General features: G+C 36.0%; 1 protein-coding gene across 5 annotated transcripts in view; it reads left to right on the forward strand.

Annotated features, from left to right (window-relative positions):
- Positions 1–3308: 3308 nt before the first annotated feature.
- Positions 3309–26739, forward strand: part of LOC135223578 (uncharacterized) — a 29904-nt gene continuing 6473 nt past the window's right edge. For 3 of the 5 annotated variants that reach the window (XM_064262111.1, XM_064262108.1, XM_064262110.1), the window contains exons 1-2: positions 20428–20578; positions 23031–26498. In XM_064262111.1, coding sequence (XP_064118181.1) covers positions 23038–24675 — 1638 coding nt within the window. In that variant the 5' untranslated portion in view covers positions 20428–20578; positions 23031–23037 and the 3' untranslated portion in view covers positions 24676–26498. Of the gene's footprint in view, positions 3760–3815; positions 3950–20427; positions 20579–23030; positions 26499–26739 lie in introns of those variants that run through there. The other 2 variants (XM_064262112.1, XM_064262113.1) reach the window with 2 other exon arrangements.

Consider the following 26739-nt stretch of genomic DNA (forward strand, 5'->3'; position numbering starts at 1 on the left):
GAGAGTAGAGAGGAGAGAGAGACGGAGATAGAGAGAGAGAGAGAAGAATTATGTACCCCGGTGTTCAAGTGGATATGTACGTATGGGGAAATAAATAAAGAGGATTGGGGAAACAATGGATAATAAGTATATATAAAGAAGCGTGAATATTTTAACGTTAAAAAAGAGTCTATAGTTAACTCCACTTATAATTATACCCTATTGTACGTAGATGAGCTACGTTACAGTGAAAACATTTCATATATGTAGATAATAGGTGATGTCTCATGGTCGGACTACTTAAAAAAATAAAATAACAACCTACATGTAAGTAGAATAATAACTAATTAAAGCATACCATGTAAGAAGATAACTCTCATTACCTTATTATCCCCATACGTAGATATACCTTCTGTTAAGGAGGATACTACGTTTCTTGGATGACCCGACCCTCAAAATGACACTTTTGGAGATGAGCGAATTTGGTTTTGAACGGATTTGGGCCCTTTTCCCATACTTGTTTTTAATTTTCCTTTTTCACAGTGCAACGAATTTCGTTATGACATATATATTCATGTACCTAATTTTGTTACGTCAACAATGTGAGTCATTCTGATGACAGGCAAAATCTAGAAAGTAGGAGGAATTGTTAGCACTTGGTTCCATCTCGCTGGCTTGGTTGAGTCTTTGCAGTGATAACAGTATCTATCAACAGGTTCAAAGTAAACGTCACTAAGTGATGGAATCCTTGTCACAGAAAATCAAAAGCAGACGATGAAAAGATAATGAATGAAATTAGTTTGCTGTACCAAGCCACAACAGATCATAGATCTGATTGTGTAAGGGTTCAAAATACGGCTTAGGAGAGAGAGAGAGCCCTTGAGCTCAGCTATAGTGCCTTATTCCTTCTTACAGTGCTACTGAAAATCCTAAATGGTCACTGTAAAAATGAGGTACATTCAGGTAGTTAGCTATAAGATAAAGCTTTTTTCTGACCTTCCTTATCATTCTCAAAATATTTCACAAGGAATTATGGATCACAGACGGACATAAAGTTACAGGAGGAAAGACTGATGTTGCTGACCTCATGAGTAGCTATAAATGGCTCAGAGTTGGTCTCAATGCAGGATTATATTGCTTCGTAAAATACTATTTCCGGTTGTGTTTAAAGCTGCCCGATATCAAATGCACTGAGCTAGAGAGATGTGTTCAGTATGAAAGTATACTGAATATTGTAACTGCGTAGATGAAATTATTATAAGCAATTCTTATGTCTTGAATAACATAAGATCGAGTGAAAATTAAAACTATTTTATGAACCCTAAAATATTTATTGAATAATATTCTGCATTAACATTCTTAAGGTTGTTTAATTTTTTTTCAAATTAGCATAAATCAGTTAATATGTTGCCTAGCTCACATCACAATTCCCTAATCAACTTCAAATTGCAGAGAGTGTTTCTGCAAACAACCGAATTTATCACTGTTTCCATTTAAAAAATGGTTCATAAAAGCACAAAAGATATATAAATAAACTTTCTGGCACATATGGTTTCTAAAAGGGTCCATTTCAGTGTAAGTAACCTTATTCATTTTGCAAAGATAAGAAATCTACAGTCACAGTTCTCCCGATTTCACTGATTGACATACCGGGATGGACATTTTGCTCCGGGATACGAAGACCTTGGAAACTCATGCATTGCTTTCTGTCCCTCATGAAAAACTGCGTGATTTGGACTATTTTCCAACCAGTTAAATGCAACCACTCAGGAGATGGAGGAAATAGACACAAACAAACTTTTTCAATGAAGGACGGTATCATGCCGGGGACATTCACAGTTTTGAGAGAATCTAGGGTAGGCAAGACTCAAAACTTGAGCACAAGATTGATCAAATGAACTTCCGTTACCAGATTAATTACTGGTCAACAGGCCAATGTAGCGTTTTAGTCAAGACGTTTTTAGTTCGTTAAGAGAACGTCAGATCTTTCTATACCGGAATTTATTTCTATTGTACCCAAGGCTCGGGTCGATTAAAAGTAAGAAATCGGTGAACAACGTAACTATGACCGGTGTTTAAGAAATATCCGGGGTGAGATGAGGAAAATACCTGTAGTTGACGTTATGCATTATATCCCTGTAAAAGCATTATCTACGCTGGTCGCCATACATTGAGAGGGCAGTTAATGCAGAACGCGAGTGTAGGCTTCACTGGTTTAACCTTTTCCATGTCATTCTGTTGCTTACGGGACTTTGTGACCGTTCAAAAGAAAAGTGATAGTGTCCTTGTGTCCAGGTCCAGTGTGGCAGCGTCATGCAAAAAGTTTTTTTTTCTTCCACAATTATAATAAACATACATGGGAAACCAGAGTATTAAAAGTATGGTAAAACTAATTCTTTTCTATGCCGATCATTTTCCTGCACGGTGCCGCTACAAAGTAAAGAGAGAGTTAGGCGATCTCTGGCATTATCTAATTACGCAAATTTATGCAAATTTCTTTCAACTTGTGTTTCAGTCATAGCATATTATCATTGAGTTTTCATAGTGACTGTTTTATCTCCTGTTATTTCTAGAAACAGGAAATCTATATAATGAGCGTCTGAGACTTTTTACTAATGGTTATCCGATTATTTCTTTAAATTGCAGAATCTGGGACAGTTTCCCGTCGACACGCCTTTTTTATCCCACTCTCTCTCTCTCTCTCTCATTCCAAACCCCACTTTTTTTTCTTTGACAAGGTAAACACTTTACATTACTTGTTCTTAATATAGCCTGTGGCAGCCCGCAGTGGGTATTCACGTATGGTGACTATACAATTATGGGTGTTGATCGTGCAAAACCAGTTTATTTATTTGTCCCATGTAATGGTTAACATGTAGTTCTTTAGCATTTTTATTTCGAATATATCTATGCCTATTCATATTTTCCCTTCACTTACATGACCCTGCAAATAAAGAAAAAAAAAAAGAGCTATTCCAACGATTTTGTAATTTTAAAATTTAATGTCTATATTCATTCCTTTAAGGGAACTGTAATTTACGAGCTGATGATCTGCTGTGGTCTGGGATGGAAGGAATTCTATAGGTGGGAGGGCAATCTAAACACTTTCAACGCCTCTGGCGCTGTATATTTGCGTACGGGTAGACGAGGAAAAGGACACGTTTACGTAACTGTTACGGTTGCCAACTCCTTACTAAAGTGTTGTATCTAAGGATAGCAACACCCCCTCACATATAGTCTCCTCCCTCATTTCATCCTCCTTATTCCCTATCCTCCTGCTCTTAGTTTAGTCGTCGGGTATCGTTCGGAGTGTCACGAATTACGCGCTTAGACGAGTCCGTGCATGGGGCGTTTATAGGGTTTACGCAAGTCAAGTAAGGAATGAAGTCGTAGATAGTGCCTTTAGCGAACAGGATGCTTCGGGAAAGGGGGGATATATTTGTGTTACATGTCGTGTTCGCGATTTAATCTTACAGTAGTTTTCTTGCTTTTTTCAACGACCCTTGTGGAGTTCAATGTGCAATGTTGCGAACATAGATAGAGCTGTGATGAAAACTAAAGTCGTTTAGTGATAAATAATCACAGGAAAAGAGAAACATTATTGGTAGAAAATGATACGTGTCTTACTTTACAGACCGCAACAGGAACAAGAGTCCTTACTGGCATAAGGCCAGCCCAGTCAAGAACAACACCAGTATAGGTTGACACCTGACAGAGTCGTCCGGTGTGTATTCACAAGGAACACGCGTTTACGACGTAGGTCACCGAGTGGAAGGATTGGTGAGGAACAATAATTTATCTTATTTTTCAGTACCGACAATAAGGACACTTCACATGACAAATGTATGTCATAAAAAAATAAACTACATGAATGAAACAGCTGAAATTAAGGCGCAAAAGCAAAACATTCAAACCAATCTCTAATCCGTGATTCAAACCATCTTTCCTCAGAAGACTTGTGGACTGAGCAGTAAGTGAATTTCACTGGCTTTTATTTTTACAGAGATTAACGCTGCGTGGATGGTGATTTGCAACTTCTGAGTAACTTTTACTATAAATACAGTTCATACTGCCTGGGGCGGGGGGGGGGGTGGGGGGGGGGGGGGGGGGGGGGGGGGTGGCCTGCTGGCACCAGAGGGTTTCTACTAAAAGTAATCGATTCGAGATACTCCAGGTAAGACGAATATTGCTGAAGTGAGTGCGTGTGGTTTCCATGAAATTTCATAAGTGGTATTATGAGTTATCTCATTAGAAAATGAACGCTAATCATTAATTCGAAATGGTAATTCTCGTCATCTCTAGAAAAATGAGTTCTACGCGACGTTAATTTCAACGATGCCAGAGGTAAATAATACTAGCTTAAAAAGTAATAGATAAATTTCTTCATGGATGTAAATTTCATTCAACTTTCCACTCAATAAGTTCGTTACAAATGCTTCCACATCACAATACGTAGGATTATAATTCATAGAAAGTGATAACATTTGATAAAAGACTTCGCAAGAATGATATATACAACAGTCCCGTTTCATCAGCAAACTTAATCATTCTCATTGCATTGAACACCGCATCCTTTCCGAGAACTCAGGAGAGAATTAGCTTCGACCGTCAGGGCTCTCCGATGAAAAACGACTTCTCGCGTCCTCAGGGGAAACACCCGACCAAGAACCCCGGGGGGTTGGGGGTAGAGGGGTGGTAACGCTATCAGTGCACTTCACGCGGTGCGCTGTTAGCATAACTTAAGGTTCTATGCAACCGTTTTCATTCGTTTTACTGTACTTCCATTCGCATTATCTTCCTTCAACCTTGCTATCCACCCTCTCCTGACAATTGCTTCATAGTGTAACTGCGAGGTTTTCCTCCTGTTACACCTTTCAAATATTTTACTCTCAATTTCCCTTTCAGCGCTGAATGACCTCATTGGGCCCAACGTTAGGCTTTTGGCCTAAATTCTATATTCCTCTCTATTCCTCGACCAAGAAGTACCACATAGGCAATAAGACCAAAAATTCTACTCTAAACAGGTGTGGTGGCCTATTCAATAAAGATCAAAGAGTCAAACTTAATGTGTCTATTTCTTAAATGCCAAAGAGAAGTTACCCACCACTATGGCATATTACTAATCTGGTAATTCCCGGTATTTCCTGATCACTACCTACCAGCCTTTGCCATGAAATTTGTCAATCTCCCTCTATTTTTTTTCTCTATGCTTAGAAGTGTATCTATAGAGCCCTTCTTAGATGTGAGATCCCATGTTATTTGTGAACTGACTTAGCCTATCCTTTCCGTTCCCACCAGTGTGTTTGATTCAACGACAATGGACTTTTCTACAGCAGCGGCATAAAAGAAATGTCTTTTACCTAGGATGTTTGGTATCGAAATTATTCAAGGAGTCTGTTGAACTCCGGAAGAATCACAATCAATTACGAATCTCTCAGGACATATTCAGATTTTCTTCAGAACCACTAAGCTTGCTATTCATAGGGGACTTTCTAGGACATCTTGCTTCAAGAGCCCCTATGATCTTTCCTTTTTCTTTTTTCTTGTAAAGGGTATTAGGTTAACAATCCCATTTGTCTGTGCACAATAAAAGATGAGTGAATTTTAAAAACCATGCGAGAATGAAACCGTTAAAGCAGTTCCGAACCCAATGCCAGCATTAGATTTGGGGCCTTCTGTATACACAAGTACTTCATTCTCATGCACATAAACCTGCTTCTCTTTTCTGAACTAAAGCACTTCCGGTATTTTGCTGTTGATGAATGTCATGGAGGGATTGTGGAGTATTTAAGGATATTATTTGTCTCACTTCGAACGAAAATGGCCATGGAAGACGAGGTTGGATTCTATAATAAATAAAAAATGACTTCCTCAGGAAATTTAGACTTGTTGAAGAACTTCAAATTCTCTGGAACCTCATCAAACTTTGTGCCAGCAAAGTCATGAAATGCAGTTGAGGGGCGATCTCGCTACCACCTCAGATCATTTACTCAACAGAGGATCTGAATGTTTCAGTGGCCATTAGGATCACAGACTGCGGAGTCCCATTTAGGATTTAGAATCTATGAGAGGCGGCAGATGTAAACATCTCACATCCGCGAATAATGACTTGCAACCTTTAAAGGTATTGTCAATCAGCACCTCTTGTGTTGTGGGAGGAAGCTTTCAACCGATTCAGGGACCTTCAGCACTTGACCTTCAAGTCAGCTAAATGGGACGACGAGGAGACCCAGTAGTCAAATATGTATCTATCATAAAATTTATAGTCTCAGCAACATGCATCAAATATAACATATTATATATTTATACATAATGCATATATATATATATATATATATATATATATATATATATATATATATATATATATATATATATATATATGTGGATGTGTGTGTGTATGTTCCCGCTTAACTCTGGAACGCATCCAGCAATTTCAATCCAGACTTGGTATACATAAGCTAACTTCAATGTCGTCCTAATTTCGTCCCTGTCCGCTGGACGGTGGTTCGATCCCATGAGAGGATGAAATTATTATCAACTAAAAAATTCCCCTTTGGTTTACATATATGAAAATATATCAATTCCAAGGTAGAGCAAATTAGATATTAAAGTACATTTGTAGCTTGAATAATTTATATGATTCATGGTGATATGATAATTATTCATAATATGGCTACGTTCGTCAAACGTTCGAATTTGCTAACATGGTAGAGGGGGTTGGATATCGATTCTAATTACGAATAACCGAGTTCGACGGTGATTTGTAAGGTCAGAATCGGTATAAATTTATAACTTCACTTGTTAGCCAAATCGCTAACGTCAATGTCGTCCTGATTTCGTCCCTGTCCGCTGGACGGTGGTTCGATCCCATGAGGGGCCGAGATTATTATCAACTAAAAAATTCCCCTTCGGTTTACATATATGAAAATGTATCAATTCCAAGGTAGAGCAAATTAGATATTAAAGGACAATTGTAGCTCGAATAATTTATATGATTCATGGTGATGTGATAATTATTCATGACTTACTATCTGGGAAAGAATACTGTGGGGGTAAGACATCACTAGCACCAAAGGGCATCAAAGGGGGTTGTGATGGGAAAGATTTCCTGAAACAGAGCTGGTTCTGCCTGTAGACTTACTTACTAAATAAACTCTTTGAGTTTATCATACCTCATTTCAGTATACATGTTTATCATAACTCATTTCAGTATACATATGACTTACTATCTGAAAAAGCATACTGTGGGGGTCAGACATCATTAGCACCAAAGAGGGTGGGGGAGGGAAGGGGGTTACATGTAAAAAAAAAAAAAAAAAAACACAGATATTAGTGTCTAATCCATAGTTTTCAAGGTTACTAAGATAGATAGTGACACTCCAGATGCCCTTCAGTTCCAAGTTCAGCCCTAGGAAGTTGCCGAGATAAAATGTAAAAAATGCTGGTTAATGTAACTGATGCAACTATCATAATAGGAGGGAGAGAGAGAGAGAGAGAGAGGGGGAGATTTTATCACTTGTCAGTGAGTTTATCCAGGTAGCAGCGGGTTGGTCAGTTAGTATATACGTTCAGACTAACAAAAGTACTAAATCCAAGCACTGGGAACCCTGATGAGAATGAATGAAAATGGAAACGTTAATTAGTTTCTTATTAATAAAGCATATTTTTCATCTTGCTAAGAACTGCATAAGAAATAGCATTTCACACCCCATAGGGTGCGCGTATTATCATTTAAACTAGTACAAAAGAGGGTACAGTATCTACTGGCAATGAATTTCTTAACTAAATTAATTTAAATGAACTTGAAACTAAATTACCTAAATACTATATTGAAGGTTATTTTTTTAATCCTAACTCAAACACTATAGTGTCACAGTATTTGATAAATTGCTTGATGGCTTATAATTTGTAGAACTACGTCTGTGACCTATGACTGTTACTCGTGGTACTTTGTAAATTGTGATACTCATTTAAATTAGTTCTTAATAGACACACCACCTCTTCACAATCTTTTGCACACACCCTGCTACCTTTCTTTCTTATACTATTCCTTTGCTTACCTCTTCTCTCATCCTGTCATTACCCTTTACATTTACCAGCAGATCCATTGTGAATCAAAATTTCCCACTATTCTACCACTGTCCATATTAACAGTCATGGTTTCCATTTACCCTCTTACCCTTACTCTTGATCACATGTGCTCTCATTCCACACTTCGTTTGCAACCCCTGTTTTTTTATCCAACTTTGCACCTATAACTACTGTCCTTTTTCTGACTTCTCGCTTTACTCCATCAATAAAGATATTATTAAACAACCACGGAGACAGAAAATACGCCCAAGTCTCAGACACTTTTGCAACAAAAAAAAAGTCACTTTCCATTATAGGTGTTAGTTTGTGTAAATGTCTGGGCAATACAATGAGAATGCAATTTTCAGTGTATTATGAAGGTCCGGCTCCTATTTTTCAAAAGTAAATTTAAAAAGCTAATTCAAAAGTAAAGTAAATGGTGGCGTATAGCATCGCCAGTATTAATTTGTTAAACTGTGTATACGGATGTTCGATTGGTGGTGTATGGCACTCCTCTACTGGCAAGTTCTGAGGTTGTTGTGTTCACGGTCTAGGTATAGGCCGTCCTGGCCGTGGTTGTGTTGACAACGACGGTCTGCCGTTCACACACTACCCCTGTAACTAACCCCACCCCAAACCCCATTCTCCCGAATTGAAATTTACGTAGTACAGGCCACTAACAAGCGATGCAAATACGATATATCTTTGGTAACGTACAAAATATCGTTATTCTATACAAAACCAAAAGTTTGTCCCTAAATGTCTAGCGTTCTTACGCAACGATTTAAGTGAGAAACATGACTAGCAAGACACATGAGTCAAGATTCGTCGCAACGTGCGCCTCGGCCCATAGACTCAGATAAGAGATACACCCCCAAGGACACCTCTGAGTTAACGTAAACAAATTGGCACTCTCGTTCCTTGCTGTGCCAAGACTAACTTCAGCAGAATGCAAGGAGAAAAATAACATGTGCTTAAATTTATGCTACAGGATGTTATCCGTACCGATTTCAATAAATGTAATCAAGCGACTACGGGCGGCTCTATACCTTGCATAAGATGTTTTTTTATATAAAACTAGATGTAATGTAAAAGCATGCATGCACACATACATTAATGTATATATATATATATATTATATATATATATATATATATATATTATATATATATACTATACATACTATATATATATAGTATATATATATATATATATATATATATATAATGTTATAATATATATAATATATATATATATATGTATATGATATATGTATATATATACATTATATATATATATATATATATATATATATATATATATATATATATATATATATTCTGATTGGATATAATTTACCCATAGGTAGTATATGTGTGAGCGTGTATATGTAAGTATACATAGCATGATAATAAATATTACCAAGACCAGGTAGATCATATTATTTAGTTAGCTTTCGAGGTATATAACCTCATCATCTTGCTGAAAATTTCGCTTCTGATGAAACGTAAAAATAATTTAAATTACAATAAAAATGAATTATCATACTAAAATCTTAAGAGAATGGATAAATAAAACAAATAAAAGCATACGAAACTTTGAAAGCACAGTGAGCCTAAGATTAACAGAGCTAACAAAATAAAATTAACAGAAAGTACAAACTGAAAATACTCCTTAAAAATACAAGCATAAAAAACGCAAACAAATTCTCGTCACCCTACTATTTCTTTTACTTATGAAACTGAACAGGGTAATAAGTTATCAGTTCTGGGTGTTTACGTATAAGGAAATGGAGGCAACTTGGAAAATTCTGTTTACCGGAAAAGTAATTTACTGGCTTGAGATTAAAATACCCCAGTTTTTCACCAAAGCCATATAGACTTAATTCAGTACGTACTATGATAATAGAGCTTACAATGTTTGTTGTGATTTTATACTTTTTCATCAGGACATGAATTTCCTCCAGAATTATTTTTTCTGAAAATTCTTACCCCATATTTGTATTTTACAAAATTCGATTAGAATTTTTTCTTAAATGACAAGTTATATCCCAAACCGGTGTACATCACTGTTTGTAAAGATGTAAAGTACATTAAATTATCTTACCTTGGTCAAAGTAGCTATATATGGCCCGAAAAAGTCACATGAATTCTTCAACTCAGTTTTCCTCGAATTAGGCTTCAATTTGTTTTCACCATCCCTTTTACTTTAATATTACTGTGATTGAGACATCCTCCTACAATAAAACTCGTGTCATTTACTTGTTCGCATTGCGGTCTGCGATACACCGGATCCCGCTGGTCCAAACACAGGGTTTTGGAACACAGGTCCTTCTGCTAAAACAAGTTCCCTCTTTCAAATCACCCTTTTCAGGTTTAAGAGAGCACAGTTTATCACAAGACCAACCATTCACTCACCTGGATTTTAGAGTACTGACTGTTTATAAAGAGGATGAAACTGAACGTGAATATCTTGTTCAGTATACAGCTAGCAATTATATGATTCTTAGAAGGTACGCAACAGATCGACAACCATTTTACTTTGTGTGTGGTAGCTATACTTTGCATTTTGTCTAATTTGTACGTTTTCACTTCTTTTTTTATGAAGAATTTTTAGCTTGTACTTTCTGTTCTTTTTATGTTTTATTAGCTGGTTTAATCTTGGGTTTTATTTGCATTCAAGGTTTTGTATCGTTTATTTTTGTTTTATCCATCTGCTTGAGGTTTTAGTTCAATTATTTTTACTTTTTGCCAATAATTTTCAGACTATTTACCCCGAAAGCTCAATAAACATGATGTTCTACTGAGCCTTGGCAATATTACTAGCTATCATCAACCTAAGATTCCTAAGTAGCCGCCTTATTACTGAGACTACATATATTATGTCCTATATGGAAATAATTTGTATGCAATTTTTTTTATCGTTTCCAATATCTTTACAATTATTCTCAATATCATTACTGTCCTTACCATTATGAATACTATTTTACTGCTACTACAGAAAACTGTGTGGATATTGCCGATTATCATTTTTATAATTTCATCTCGTGTATCTAGATTGTGTTTATTGTCTTTACTTTGTATATTCATTGTATATGGCCATGAGCTGAAACAAAGAATATCATTATCATTATTATATTATCGTTAATATATATATGAGTGTATCATATATATATATATATATATATATATATATATATATATATATATATATATATGGATATACATGGTATATATATGTATGTTTATATATGTATATACATATAGTAATATATCTATATATATAGATAAGTGATATATATATGGATATATACATGTATATATATGTATGTTTATAATATGGTACTATAAATATCTATATAATTACATTATTATATTATCATTAGTATATACTATATATACATATATTATTATTATATAATATATATATAGATATTATATATATAAATTATATATATTATTTATATATATATCTATATATATATATATATATATATATATATATATATATACATACACACACACAGTCACCTCTCAATTATATAACGCGAGGGTTATGTTCCTGGAGAGCTCCCGTTATTTAAAAACACGTTATTTAAGCATATTTTTGACATAAGAAATAACAGAAATAAGGGGGGGTTAAGTTCCTGGACTTGGGGAACTCCGTACTCTTTTGCCAAGTACAACCAAATTGGATAACAGCAACATACGTTTCAGCAAGGAAATAAATATGCTGATAAATTTAAACCAAGTTGTAGCTGAAGCTGAGAAAGGTGGTCAAGCTGCTAATGACTATTATCGTGCATCAGCAACTAGGATAAAACTCCAGTAAAGTTATGCCATCAAACACAACCGCAGATAAAATCGAGAGAAAATTTTACTGTTGTGTTCACGCAAATAAAAGATAGATAAAGTAAAGCTCGTATTACGAAGAAATCAAGTGAAAATAGCGAACGGAATCACGTCTTTTATCCTATAACGGAATAACCATGCTCCCAACGCAATCTGTTAATGAACATTATAATTTAGTTCACACCGAGACTTATTCAAGTCATATTTCGACTTAAAAAATTCGTTATAACGAAAAATAACCTTGACTCATATCATATAAGTAAAGTATCTAGATATTCGTTTATGCTAACTAGAAGCATGAACATTCATATTCGCCATCAGCTGATTTCCAAACCAAAACATCAGCTATGTTATTATCTTATAATACAATAATAAGAGAATACATACAATATTATCGGATACAGTGAAGTAATGTATAACTTTTTAAAAGATTCGTGGAATAGATGCATATTCGTTACGTTTGTAATTATACATAGCCATCAGCAGCCTGACATTGCACAATTATGCCGATGTCAGAACGAAGCTGATTCCCGTTTAATGTCCATTTCTTTCTTTCTTCTTCTTCTTCTTCTTTTTGTACTGAATTACCATAGTCAGAATGTATTGAACCTCCAGAATTGGCTTATATTAATAATTACTGTACCGTACATGTAGTATAGAGTAAACTGTAGGCTAGGCTACTAGGCTATTGTATTCGTATGTATAAGATATACCATAGTATATGCTAGGCTAGGAGAATACCTGTACTATGTAGGTCAGGCAAAAAAAGAAAAACAAAATCTTTCGCTTTCTTAATAAATACAGTACACAAAGTCTTTCGCTTTATTAATAAATAAATCAATAAAAATACAGTGTACTGTGCTATGTCTGTTTATGTCGACGGCCGTCGTCTGCAGCGCTGATGCGCATCATGAGCGAGTGATTTGAAAACAACGCTCGGGCGCCAATTCGCATAAATCGAAATTTTCGCGTTTTTTAAACATTTTAAAGTATTTTCTAGCTCGCGTTGAATCGAAAACGCGTTAATTAAACACACGTTAATTGAGAGTTGACTATATGTATATATATATATATATATATATATATATATCTATATATATATATATATATATATATATATATATATATAGATATATATATGTGTGTGTGTGTGTGTGTGTGTGTGTGTGTTTGTGTGTGTATGTACCTGAGTATGAGTATAAAAAAAGTCACCCATATACAAAAGACAAAATATAAAGCAGAAAAACGCTGGGAGGTGATAACAGTTTCAAACCCATTCTAGTGAGTATTGGTGAGTATTATATGGGTTTTGACAACATCCAGCTGTCATCACTGTTTCATTGGTAGACTATCAACATTACCCATTTCAAGGAAATGGAGTAAATTAATCCCTGTCTGAGCCCCAAAGATGAGTAGTTTTAATCTTTTCTAGAAGTAGACAAAACGGTACGATCAATCTAATCTGATTTCGAAGACCCTTCGCATAGACTCATGTTGTTGGTCTTTTGTAAAACACCATTAAACGGCTGACCTTTGAAACAAGATTTATTTACTTAAATAATCTGCAAGGCAACCTAGCCATATTGTATTTAAGAGGTTAACAGTGATAATATTTTGATGTATACTACCCTATCATTATTCCCGCGAAAGTCAGATAAGATTTGTGGCTTTTTCGGAGAAAACTGCTTAAGACTGATAGCACTCGCTGCCTGGTTTCAACATTATTGGCTGTTTTCTTTACCCGAACGAGCACTGTCGCGGACCTCGTGGCATTTGGGTAGCTATGGGTAAATTGTTTGTCTCTATCCACGGAATTTCGATAATCTTCCTGATTCCATCCAAACATAGGCTTCTGATATTGTTGTTGTGTTTTTGTTGTGACCTTTCATTTATGGAATATGCGTATATCCCCTCACGAACTGCTTTTTGATTGACGAGGTCGAGGTATTTACTGGAAGATTATTCCTCCTGAATGACCTGAAATTCTTTATCCTTATAAGCAAGGAACATATCCTATGGCACGTGTAAACATGCTGCGTGGCAGTCCAACCTTTACTTAAATATGGTAATTAATAAGAAATGAATATAGCCTATCAAGAAAGTGGGGTGTCTACCAGATGTAAACCCATAAGTTGTGATATCCCTAATTATGAGACGGAATAAAGAAAATATTAGGAAAAAGGCCGAGCGCTGTGACCTATGAGGTCATTCTGCCCTGAAAGGATAATTTAGAGTGAAAAGGTTTAAAAGGTGTAACAGGAGGAAACTTCGCAGTTGCACTGTGAAACAAATGTTAGGGGAGGGTGGAAAGTAGATGAAAGAAAATATGAACGGAGGCACAGTAAAAGGAATGAAAGGGGTTGCAGCTAGGGGACGGAGGGAGGCTGCAAAAAGCCTTCAGTATTGCCTACAGTGCACCGCGTAAGAAGCAGTGACAGCACTAACAGGCTCCTCCTACTTATAGATATCCCTTATTGTAAATTTATAAAGAGAAGAAATTCTGCTTAAAAGCAGCTGACTGAGCAAAAGTTTCGATTTTCCACCTTTAACTGTTTGGGTTCAAAGCAATAATTTTCTTTAGGCTTCATCGATACCAATTTTGTCAGTCTGTGGCTGTTGGGCTTCTTGACAATTTTGTCATGTAAACAAGCGGTGACCTTTACTCATTCATACTAAACTGTCATATTCCAGTGACATTTTCCGATATTGAAAACTTGGTCTTCACAGGTACACTCCAGTTATTTAATTGACCGCTTTTTACAGCGCCTGCTGATATTGATAAAGAGGGATTAAGTAAAGTCTATAAAATGTCAGGCTCCTTATCCTGTAAAAGACTTTTCATTTGACCGATTCCTTACAGAGAGCATAATTTTCAGATCATTAAAATATCAAAAGCTTATGACCCATCGAAGTTTCATAAATTACTTGAAATATTTCACTTCGCAGAAGAAATGTTCAGATATCAAGAATTCCTCGTAACCTTAAGATTTCGTTCCTCTGTAAAGATTCCATTCATAGCTACTTCGTTATCTGTACTTTCAGGTGATGTATTGTAACCCAGTACAGAGCAGTCTTTGTCTTGAGGTATTTCCGTTATCAACAACAAGGCACTGTACCGGCAGCACTTGACTGCCGTGTTCAATTTCTAATACGAGTCATATTGTTACTTTTGTTTCTCAGATATTTAATCTGAGTTCCATCTCTCTGGATATACGATGCTTTCTGTGACGAAAGGTTTGTGAATCTTATGGTGTTTCGCCGATTCAAATAGCATCATCTGCAGGTTTTAAATCTGTTGATTTGCAGTCGTAACCCTAATCTAAAACTACTCTTCCATCGCCAACCGCCTTTGTTGGTTAAAGATCTGAGAAGGGCAAACAACGAAAACGAAACAACACCCTTTTGTAACACTACTGTTTACTGGACACTCACTTGACACGGATAATTTCAATTAGTTACACACATTTAACAGGAGCAGCACAGTAACACATGGTCATTCATGAAACTGGTCTGAGGACATTGCCAAATGCCTTCTCAGGGAATTTTAAATTCCATACGCTGCAGCACGATATATTTTAACACAACCTTTTCTAAAAACAGAAGTTTAACCATTTCTTTCTCCAGCTAACTGAAGCTACTAACACAAGCGCAATGCCTGTTTGGTTACTACATTCAGTCAGGTCACCGTTCTTTGGTATTTTTGCTACTACTTCCAATTTCCAGTCATAAGGCCAAATTTGTGTTCCTCCTTCAACATTCTGCAAAGCAATGAGTTTTTCATACTAGATGTCATACCAGCTATCAGCTAAAATTCCACCATAGCCTGGTGTTTTCCATCTCCAAAATTTTTATATTGTCTACACTGCAAAAATTGTGAATTCACTCACAAGTATGTACATGCCGACCTTCTCCAGTTTCTGGCATGTCAATCAAATTATTCTCCTCATGTCTGTCATTGATGACTTCACAAAAACTAGGGTTGTCTCTCTTTTTATGCTGTCATTATTGACCCATCCCCCATTTTTACAGCATTTTCAACCAAACTTGGTATCCATATGACTTACTTTCTGGAAAAGAATACCGTGGGGGTAAGACATCATATTTTCCTTATCTTATCAGCCAAAGGTCATCATAAATTCAGTGGGCTGTTTCGTTGAGAATACACAGTTAAATTCCTTTCAAAAAAAATTTTTTCACTGAATATTCGGCTTCGTCAGTATAGTCAGCCTGTTTGTCTGAATATTCTTCTTGATCTTCGTTCAGTATCACGATATAGATATGAATAGGTAGAGAGTTCTACACTTCATTCTTTATCTCAATGAAATTTTTCTCCTTTTGCTTTATCTGTTATTTATCGTATCCCTGGTCTCATCCTAAGCAAATGATTTCTGTCTTGTTACCAATGTCCCAGAAATTCTTTTCCAGCTGACATTCTTGATGACGAGTCCTCGTTGATTGTCTTATTCTCCTCAGGTAAGGTTTCCAAAACTACAAATTTATTCCACCATTCATTTGTAAAAACCTCTCGATGTTCATCTTCAGGATAATTGTAGTAAACCGAGATACTCTCAACTTTATGTGGGTTGCTTTTAATTTTTCCTAAAATACTTCTTTCTTGCATTACAACACCTATCATTATGACAGTGGTCTACATTTGCCCAGTTGTTTTACTTCAGCACGCTTGAAATTTCTCGCTCTACCAACGTGAAATCAGAGGAATTTATTTCTGGTGACAGAAATGCATTTCTCGATGTGGTTCGGATCCCACAATAAGCTGTAGGTCCCGTTGCTAAGTAACCAATTGGTTCCTAGCCACGTAAAAATATCTAATCCTTTGGGCCAGCCCTAGGAGAGCTGTTAATCAGCTCAGTGGTCTGGTTGAACTAAGATATACTACACTTCAGTGAGCATGAGTGATTTTGATGATAGGTAAAATATAGGAAGCCGGAGGAATTTTTTGCACTAGCAGCCATCTCGCTAGCTTGGCTGGGTCGTTGTGGCGATAACCTTATCATATATTACAACATGTAACGAGTAAACGTTACTGTATATAGAAATCCTCTTCAGAGAACTAAGGCAAAAAAATAAAGTTTTTTCGTTATAACAAGACATAACTGACCATCTATTTGTGTTATATCCATGCGCCCATGACCTAAAAGAAGCAACTCATGAGGTCAGCTAATAGGTTATGCCTTCTTAGACTATGTACATTTTGATAAAACGCTTTCTTGAATATGTTAGGTATGTAGATTTTATGGCTACTGCTACTGTTAATCTTAAATTGTTACTGTAAAAACGAGATATTCACGGAGTCACCTCTAATAAAAGACTTTTCCTATCTTGCTTATCATTCTCAAAATCTTTCACCACGTAATTAAGAGATTATAAATGGACGTATGGGGTGCAAACGGAATGACAAATGTTGCTATAGTTGAAAAGTGGCTATAAATGGCCCAGAAATGTTCACAATAAAAGCTTATTCGGCTCAAAAAAAACCTTATTGGATTCTGTTTTCAGTTGTAATTATGAAATACAGAATGTGTACAACATAAAGAGAAAATTGTTAAGTGCAATTGTGAGAATGAAATATAGGTAATCCCTGTGTATTAAATAACACATGATTAAGAGCAAGTGAGAACTACTTTATTTTAAAATGGATATTGAATAATACTCTATATTTAGATTCTAACGACTTGAATGATTTATGAAATTAGCGGAAATCGCCTAATATTTTTCCCAGTTCCCATTATAAGTGCTTAATCATTTGTAAAAGTTGTCTTTACAGAACAATTGTATTTGTCACTTTTTTCAATTAAAACAAAGCTAAAAAGATGCATAAATGAACTTGTACTTAGACTCTCTCTCTCTGTAATATATATATATATATATATTATATATATATATATATATATATATATGTATATATACACACACACACACACACAACCACATATATATATAATATATATATATATATATATATATATATATATATATATATATGTATATATATATATATATTTATTTATTTATTTATTTATTTATTTATTTATTTATTTGTATATAATGTGCGTGTAAGAGAGAGAGAGAAAGAGAGAGTAAAATCAATCTGTACATTACAAACGATGCCACTTAGGAAATTACACACCTAAGAACATTGTAGTCGACGAGGTATCAGCCGATTGATATACCATTTTCGAGGATGCTAATCTCTTTATCACACCACAAGCCTCTTTAGGCACTTCTCGGCTTTTTCTTGAACCACTCTCTCGCCCAGGTCCAGCGGAAAGTACCTGCGGTTTCATTTTTGTCCGGTAATGCTATAGGGGTCAATAGGACATAGGGATAATGAAGTCTATATGTGAACCGAGTATGGGTTTAACGGAAAATGCCGTAAGATCAAACTGCGTCGGAGATAAGATATGCAGCGGAGGGCTTCACGGTTTGAGGTGCGGCTTAAAACGTGATCGCCAACGTGTGCTTTACGACACGACCGGTCCCTCCTTAGTCGAGGTCTCACACAAATGTCACAAAAATACTAAAATGAATGTCTTCATGAGAAAACAATAGACACTGAGATCGATGAGGAATTCCTGTGATGCAACGGCATTTGCACTGGAGACAAATTCTACGCCAGAGATCCCCCATTAAGTAGAAGGTGACAGGGCAAAGTCGAATAAGAATCATAGATAGAATTGACTGCCAGACGTGAACAGTGTTTGTCATGCTAAGCGACGCGTTTTGAGTACATGTCAGAGAGTAAAATACCGAATGGCCGCCTGGCGGCCACCTCTACCGTAGCGCAACCGAATCAGAAATTATGGCTTTAATTGGTGACTTGGAAGAAAACTCTTATTTCGAGATGAAAGTAGAGGTCTCGAGGGGTTGCTTCGACGGACGCTGGCTCTTGACTAACATCTATCCTTGGCTACAGGACGCGATAAAGGTGGTCACGCTACGGTAGAGGCTGGCCATTCGGTATTTTACCCTAGTCCATCTCTGTTAAAGGGATAAGATCATTTCAGAATTAAAACGTTCTCAGTTAAGTGTTCCCAGTGAAATTTTCGACACCTTGTCTATGTATTCTTTACATGTTCTTAAAGACATCTGAAAAATCTGTCACAAGTAAGTTGTAACTCAAATAGAAGATGCTCGGGGAAAAGTCAGTTATATAAGGATATACAGTGACCACTTTCTATAGAGCTGTGAATCCAGAAAAAATCATACTCTGTATGTCTACCTAACCGTATATCTGAATACTCAAATGATACAATTACACATCACATTGCTTGCCTGCGAAAAGTCACGTCCTATTCAATACCTCGGACAAGACAAGGTTATGAAATGACAAATTATTTTGTGTACGGTCAGTAATTGAATGATCTATAATTATGAGTCTTTGTCATTTCATAGTTTTGTTTTAATTATTTCATTAACTGCGGTTATTTCAATGTATGTGTAATGCCCGATATTATATAGGAATGGCAGGAGGTTATTCAGCTCTTGAAACGAATTGAGAGCAGGTAGGTTTGATTGAAAGGTGTAACAGGAGGAAAACTTCGCAGTTACACTATGAAATAATTGTTAGGAGAGGGTGGACAGCAAGAAGGAAGAAAGATTATACAGATACAGATAGAGGTGCAATAAAATGAATGAAAAGGTTTGCAGCTAGGAGCCTATGGGATGCTGAAAAGAACTTTTAGTAATGCCTGCAGTGCACCTCATGAGGTATACTGACGGCACTAACCCCCTACGAGACTGATATTATAAAAGTTATATCACTAAGTACGTCATGTTTAAAGAAAATTACTATTTTTTATGAGACTTTTCTTTATCAGATGTCATGGATAAAACGCCATGAGTTTTTAGTGCAGACTGTGTTCTCAGCGGGTACAAGGTAAGTTCTCATTTAAAAAAAAAAAATAACTTGAAATATTATTGGATCTTGGCCAAACTAGTACTTTCTTGAAACTATTTCTCTAGTTACCTGTAAGTGTTCTGTTAAGTGATTGCCGTTATAGTAACTGCAAAAAAATACTCGAGAAGAAAAAAGAATATTGTTGAATCCGTTGTATCCAGTTATGTAATTTCCATTGTGTTGGATAAACGTGAGTTATAGTCTAGAATAAGACAGAGCTGTTACCTGGATTTTTATCTTACGTAAGACCTACAGCTGGGTTATTGTTCCCCATTTTATCAGTTTCTTGCGTAACTTGATAAAGAAAAAAAATATGCGAGATGAAAGAATAAAATAGAGAAGACGTTAGGTAGGAGTGTGATAACAAACGTTGAGACAAACAGGAAGGCGCAAGTATCCGTAGGATACTTTATATGTATATATATATATATATATATATATATATATATATATATATATATATATATATATATACATATATATATATATAAATATATATGTGTGTATAATGTATGCACACCGTCTCGTACTTTAATAAACTATTGGCCCGTTGATTATGTTTTATCAGTTGGCTTCCGCCTTATCTACGTTTATAAGATTCCCAGCTGAGAGCAACATTACAGTATGTGCTGGTATAACGCTGAAGTTAGAGAGTTTGCAGTTATTGTAGCTTGTGTTTTAGTTTTAGTCGGGATTATTACGCCACAATAGAAAGATATTAACAAACATCAATATAATACTCATACTGGACATAGAGGTAAGTTTTAAGTTATGTTCAGACAATTATTAACTCAGCTTAGCGATATTTAATGTCTAAATCATTTTACATCAAAAACTACCGGACCTGACGCGTGGTTCACCAATTTTCATAGCTTTTAATAATAATTAAATTTAGACTGTTGAATGAGTGCTAACAGACGTTAGTGTGAGATGACATTATTAACTATTCAGTCCTTAAAATTGTCCTAATTCTCATTCATATTAACCACTGAAAACGATTAATCCACATTGCGACACACGCTCTTCAAGAATTTCAAGTTAATCGCATGTAGACTTATTTTGACATTAAGTATCAAAACTATATTTATTGGTTACTCTGATGTCTCTAATATGATATGTAGTCAGATTAACTTTTTATAAAACCTTTAGAGAGAGGAAATGCTGTTTAGTTTCAACGCTGCAATGGGCAACAGTTATCCACTTTGTTTATTTTGATTTCCTCTTAAGGCTCTCTACAGCAAAATATGAGACACTGAACAGCAGTTGATATCCTGAGACGCTTTTTAATGTGGACAGAAATAAACCATGTGCAAATGTAAATTTAGACAGCTAGCCATGGCAAGGGTGGGTTGTCATGTCACTGAATAAAAATCATACATAATTCTAAACTTTTAATCAAAATATTAAACTACTTACATCGAGAGACCCGCGACGACAGATATGGGAGTACCTTCAATTAGCTGCACACTTCTGAACATTTTCGAACACCAACGTTAGTTGATACAAGGCTTTTGGCATATAAGAAAAATTATGAAAATAACACGGCCCCCCTCACGGCCAACAAACTCGATTTTTGCATATTTTGTACAATATATTCTTTCTGAGTTCTGTACCACGGACGTATGGGTTAAGTGATTTCAAGTGTAATATGAAGCTAGAGTCTCTGAGTAATTTCTCACAATTACAGGTGTCTTTTATGGGGCTACACTGCCGTACATCTGCCATTTTACAAGTATTTTCCTTATCTCACAGCCAGGCGACTTAGTTCAATGTAGACAGTTTTATAAGACTCTGTCAAATTGATTATATTCCACAAATACATGCATAAAACAGTTACTATTTTCCCCAACAGGAAGCAAGTAGTAACTGTTCTATGCATGTTTTCATCGTTAAAAAACAGGTAGTGCCTTACCTTCAAGAAAAGAAGAAAAAGCATCTCTTAGAAGAGGACTGAGAGGGTGTGGCTGACTTCACGTGGTCACCGTGTACGCAACTTGGAGGTGATTGACAGAAAGTTGGACAGAATCGGACACTGGAAAGTCAGAAAGCATATTAGTCTAACCTTGATAGTTAAACAATGGAATCTTGGTCAGACAAAATCATCTTTCGTTCGTTGCGATCCCCAGAGTGTGAAAGGAAAACTGATAAAACCGAAAACTTGGCTATACGTAACATAAAAATTCATCTTAATACGGACCCATCATAACTATGTATAGATATAGAGCAACAGCTAAAGACTGCCAATCCCAGTAAAATTACCTCTGCTTCTTATTTGTCGAATCTTGATTCCTTGAAGCAAAAGAGTGGCATGAGTAGGTCAGCCTTTAGGCACAAGTTTCATTATCAGTGAGTAATTACTGCAGGAAGTGAGAGAAAGAAAACCACTGTCAGTCCCACAGTATAGGAAATACAAGCGTGATGTATGAGTTTTCATTAAGTAGACCCTTGTTCATGTCTGATATCACGTAAGGAACTGTAACCGATTGTTGATTATCAATGTAGTTTTAATAACACAGTAGAATTGTTTAAATGTCACCGATAACATAGGATGGAGAAATGCCATTTTTCACGTTCTACCGACAGTGAAGATTGGTTACATGAATTATATGAGACTTTCCCAATAAAGAAAATGTATTTCAGAGTGCCAACCATCACAGGATGACTCATATTTTGCTGACGGAAATCCCCAAAAGCGTGCTCTTTGAAAATTCGTGAAGGAGATTGTAACATAAAATCATCATGCAATTAACATATTTCCAGAATTGCTTGAAATTCCGGATATCCTTCTGAAAGATAACAAAACAAATAAATGTTACTTCTGTATCTTTTTGTTTTGACATGAATCTTATTATGTTAGTAAAATAAATTACCTCATTACCAACTATTTCATCAAACCATTCTAATTAACTATACGCATGTTACTTAGACAAAGAAACATTACAGTATATTTTGAATAGCCTTTAAACATGTTTATCTAGTCTAGGACTATCAATATTTTACAAAGTTTTACTGCTGATTGTGAAATGAACAAGGGCTGGTTATAACACTTTATCATTATATACAGTACGTTAACCTAAAGCATTTTTTTATACAAGAAACAAACAACACAAACATGACTTAAAGGAAATGACTGTTGATAGCCAATCTATTTTAACTGTAAAATGTTGTCTGACATACAACTGAATTAAATTATGTTTTCTTTATTACAGATTAAAGATGGATAATTGTTTAGAGCTGGTTGTTCAGTACTCAGAGGAGAGGGAGAATAAATATAAGGAGTTTCTGGAAAAACTTAAGGAATGGAAATTAATCAGGTCCAAGACTATTCAAGGCTTACTTGATCTCATCAGTTACATTGACAGCTTTCACAAAGGTGCCAATGTTGCCAATATTGTTGGTTCTGGAGCAGGCGTTGTAGGAGCAGGTGCAGTCCTTTTGGCCCCATTCACCGGAGGCCTGTCTTTGGCTGTTGGAGGCATTGTCGCAAGTGCTGTGGGTGCCACTACAAGTATTGTTGCTTCCTTCAAAGATAACAGTGTTGCAAGGGAAAACTGCAAGAAAGCTCAGGAACTTATAGATAAAGATGCAAAAGCAACTGAGGCTCTGACTGACCTAGTGAAGCAATATTTTGAGCTAACACAGAAGCTAAATGACTGTCTAAAAGGTGCCCACGGAAAAGTAAAATTTAAGTCCCTGCCACCAATTGTGGCTGGCAGTCAGGCCGCTTCAAAATACCTATTAGGTACCCAATTGGTTGCTTCTGCTTCTGCATTTGGCAAAGGAGCCAGTAAAGCAGGAGCTAGAGCAATTCCTGTTATTAGTGCAGTTTGTATAGCCATCGATGTATGGTCTATTGTCACCACCACGGTGGATATGGTGGAAGGATCAAAAAGTGCAGCAGGAAAGGAATTGTACAAGGTAGTTGAGCAGCTGCGGAAGCAGAAACAAGAGGTGGGTGAAAATATTGTTGAAGTAATCAGAATACAGTCTCAGAATGAAGCTTGTGAAGAAGAAATACAACAAGAAAAAGAAAAGCAAAAACCTAAGCGAAGAAAACGAACAAAGGAAACAGCTGGTAAAGAAAAAGTCGCTTCAATACAAATGGTCAAGAATCTGGAGGATTTGGATTTGGAATTAGAAGAAGATTCTGAATCTGATGAAGAAGGAAAAAGTATAACCTTTTGCCTAATGAATGCCAGATCAGTATTTAATAAATGGAGTGAAATAACATGTTATGTGCTTGAGAGAGATATTGATGTTTTGGCAGTAACAGAAACTTGGGACCGTAAAGAACCATGGGTAACAGCCGTACCAGGGTACCAGCAATTCTTTTATTCCCCTCGTGAAGATAGAAGAGGTGGAGGAGTTGGAGCTCTTGTTAAGGTAGACATCAGAGTACAGGATATCAAACTTGACTTTGAGTCCTTTGAGTGTATGAAGTGTACCTTAACTGTGCTATTTAAAGATGGATCTAGTGATACGATACATGCTTACATACTTTACAGATCACCAGATTCAAATTTTGACACTTTTCTTGATGAATTTCAAGACCTGGTAGCGCTCTCTGCTTTAGAAAGCAAAGTCATAATTATGGGTGACTTTAATATCCACTGGGAAAACTTCATTCTTACCAAGTCTGTTGAGATGAGGCACTTGTTAAGGGATCATGGCCTTCACCAACACGTAACTGAAGAAACACACGAAGACAATGGAACCCTGGACTGGGTAGTTACTCGAAACATGGAACGTTACCTTATAGAAAATCTCAGGGTTGATAAGCAAATTAAGAGGTTCATTAACCTTGATCATTATCCAATTACTTTCACTGTTACACTGAAAAAACCTCCAGTATAAAATTGACCTTGACCGTATTAGCACAAACCTTATGCATTTTAACATCACTATCCAGTAAGCAACTAAACTTTCAAAAACATTTATTGGGTTAGTTATAAATCAAATACGTCAAGTTAGTCCTGTTTACAGTAAATACTCCCTTTCCCATTTTTTTTCTTTCAGTTCTGGAATGCATCCTGAAACATTTTTTTTTTTTTTTTATATTTGCTATCAGCACCTTCCAGGATGGATTTCCCCATTGAGAACAAGAAATCTGCAGGAGCCAAGTCTGCAGAGTAATGTAACTTGGAAATCAGTTATTGAAGACTTTGCCAAAAATCACGAATAAGAAGTAATATTAGAGCAGGTGCTCTATCATGGTGCTGATTGCGGGTCTTATTTCTATGTCTCAGTCCTCTATCAGATACATCAAGACCTCCAAATACTATAAGTCCTTATTGACTGTCTGCCTTTGTGGCACAAATCATCTGATGGAAAAACAAAGTCAGTATCACCTTCACATCTGAGTGACTGACTTGATTTTATAGCACACCAACGATGCCTAACCCACTGTGATGACTGCTTGATTTCTTTCCAACATCACAGCCACACCCTAACTTATTCGTTCGGTCTAGAAATTTTCATCAGCATTCCACCCTGAGGGGTCACCAGCTGTAGATAACGTTAGAGAATTCACAATAGACTTGCACATCATCCCACAAAAAGCATTCCAGATGATTTCCACAACTAGAAAAAGCATTGTATGTGTGCATTCACTATGAAAAGGACTATTCACAAGGAGACAAGTATGATTAAGAGGTAACTAAAACAAATTTATTTTATCAAAACATAGGTTTCTATTTGGAACAACTCTTATATACAGTACCACCCTGCCAAGTGATTCCATTGAGTAAACTTGAAGTTATGAACTGACTGGTGAACACTGGAAAAGATGATATATGGAGGAAATATAGTTGCCAAATCACAAATTTCGTCAGTACACTTTGTATTTATAAAACCTATCTAATGAGAGCCGAAATGAAGAGATAAAGAAGAGACTTAACTTGATCGTGATATCCACTACACAATTATTGCCAACGTTTTCATATAACTTGCTGATAACTGCACATCCTTTTGTATCATGGTGCTGACAGAAATTAACAACATGGTATATCAGCGGGGTGGTAAATATACAAAGTTCTTCTGAATTTTTCATGACGATTAATAAACATATGCTCTAGTCTGCAAAAACCTTTCTCATAATAATTACTTTATCAAGTGACACTCTCAGTTCATCTTTGGCCTACCTCATTGTAATCAAATTCACAATAGCATGTAACTCATCAGAATTTCAGTAATAATAAAATGTTGTGTCTTGTCATAACTAAAGAAATGTGGTGTTATTGCTGGCCAGGCAGAAGTTCTATGTATTTCCAGAGGCTCATTAGTACTAGTCGTACATCTTCAGACAATCCTCCAAACAAAGTCACAGCTCTAAAGTAAACTACCTGCAGCTAAGAGGGTAGATTTGCCACCTAGATTCTACCAGTTTCCAGCAATTTTTATCAGGCTAATGCTTGGGGGACAAAGTAAGGAACCTCAGCCTTCCAAAGAGCCACAAGGTTGCCCCAATAGAGGACACAAAACGCTGCCGAAACCACCAAGGATTATGCACTCTAACGCTCACTGAATGGCCTTCGAAATGTCCACACCATCACCATTTAGCACGCTAGAGAACTGTAAGATGCACATCCCACTGATAACTTTTTTATGAAAAGGTGTGACAAAACTCTTCCGATGATGTCTGGATCCTTCCTACGCATCAGTTTCCAAAAACGAAGTTGGTAAGTAAATGTTCATCATAACATGAGTATTTATGTACCTTGACCTGACAACTTATAAAATACATTACCAATGAAAAATGCATACCTAATCATGTGAATAACAAAATATTAGCATTACTGTGAATACTCAGAATTCTTGCCAAAACTACCACTCCTCAACTTCGTTAGGTTGCTGTTACCTTTCATGTCTTGATATCTGAAAAATGATAAAAGAAAGTGCACTAAACATTGGAGTATAATA

This window comes from Macrobrachium nipponense, chromosome 10 (assembly GCF_015104395.2).
Source record: "Macrobrachium nipponense isolate FS-2020 chromosome 10, ASM1510439v2, whole genome shotgun sequence".
NCBI lineage: Eukaryota > Metazoa > Arthropoda > Malacostraca > Decapoda > Palaemonidae > Macrobrachium > Macrobrachium nipponense.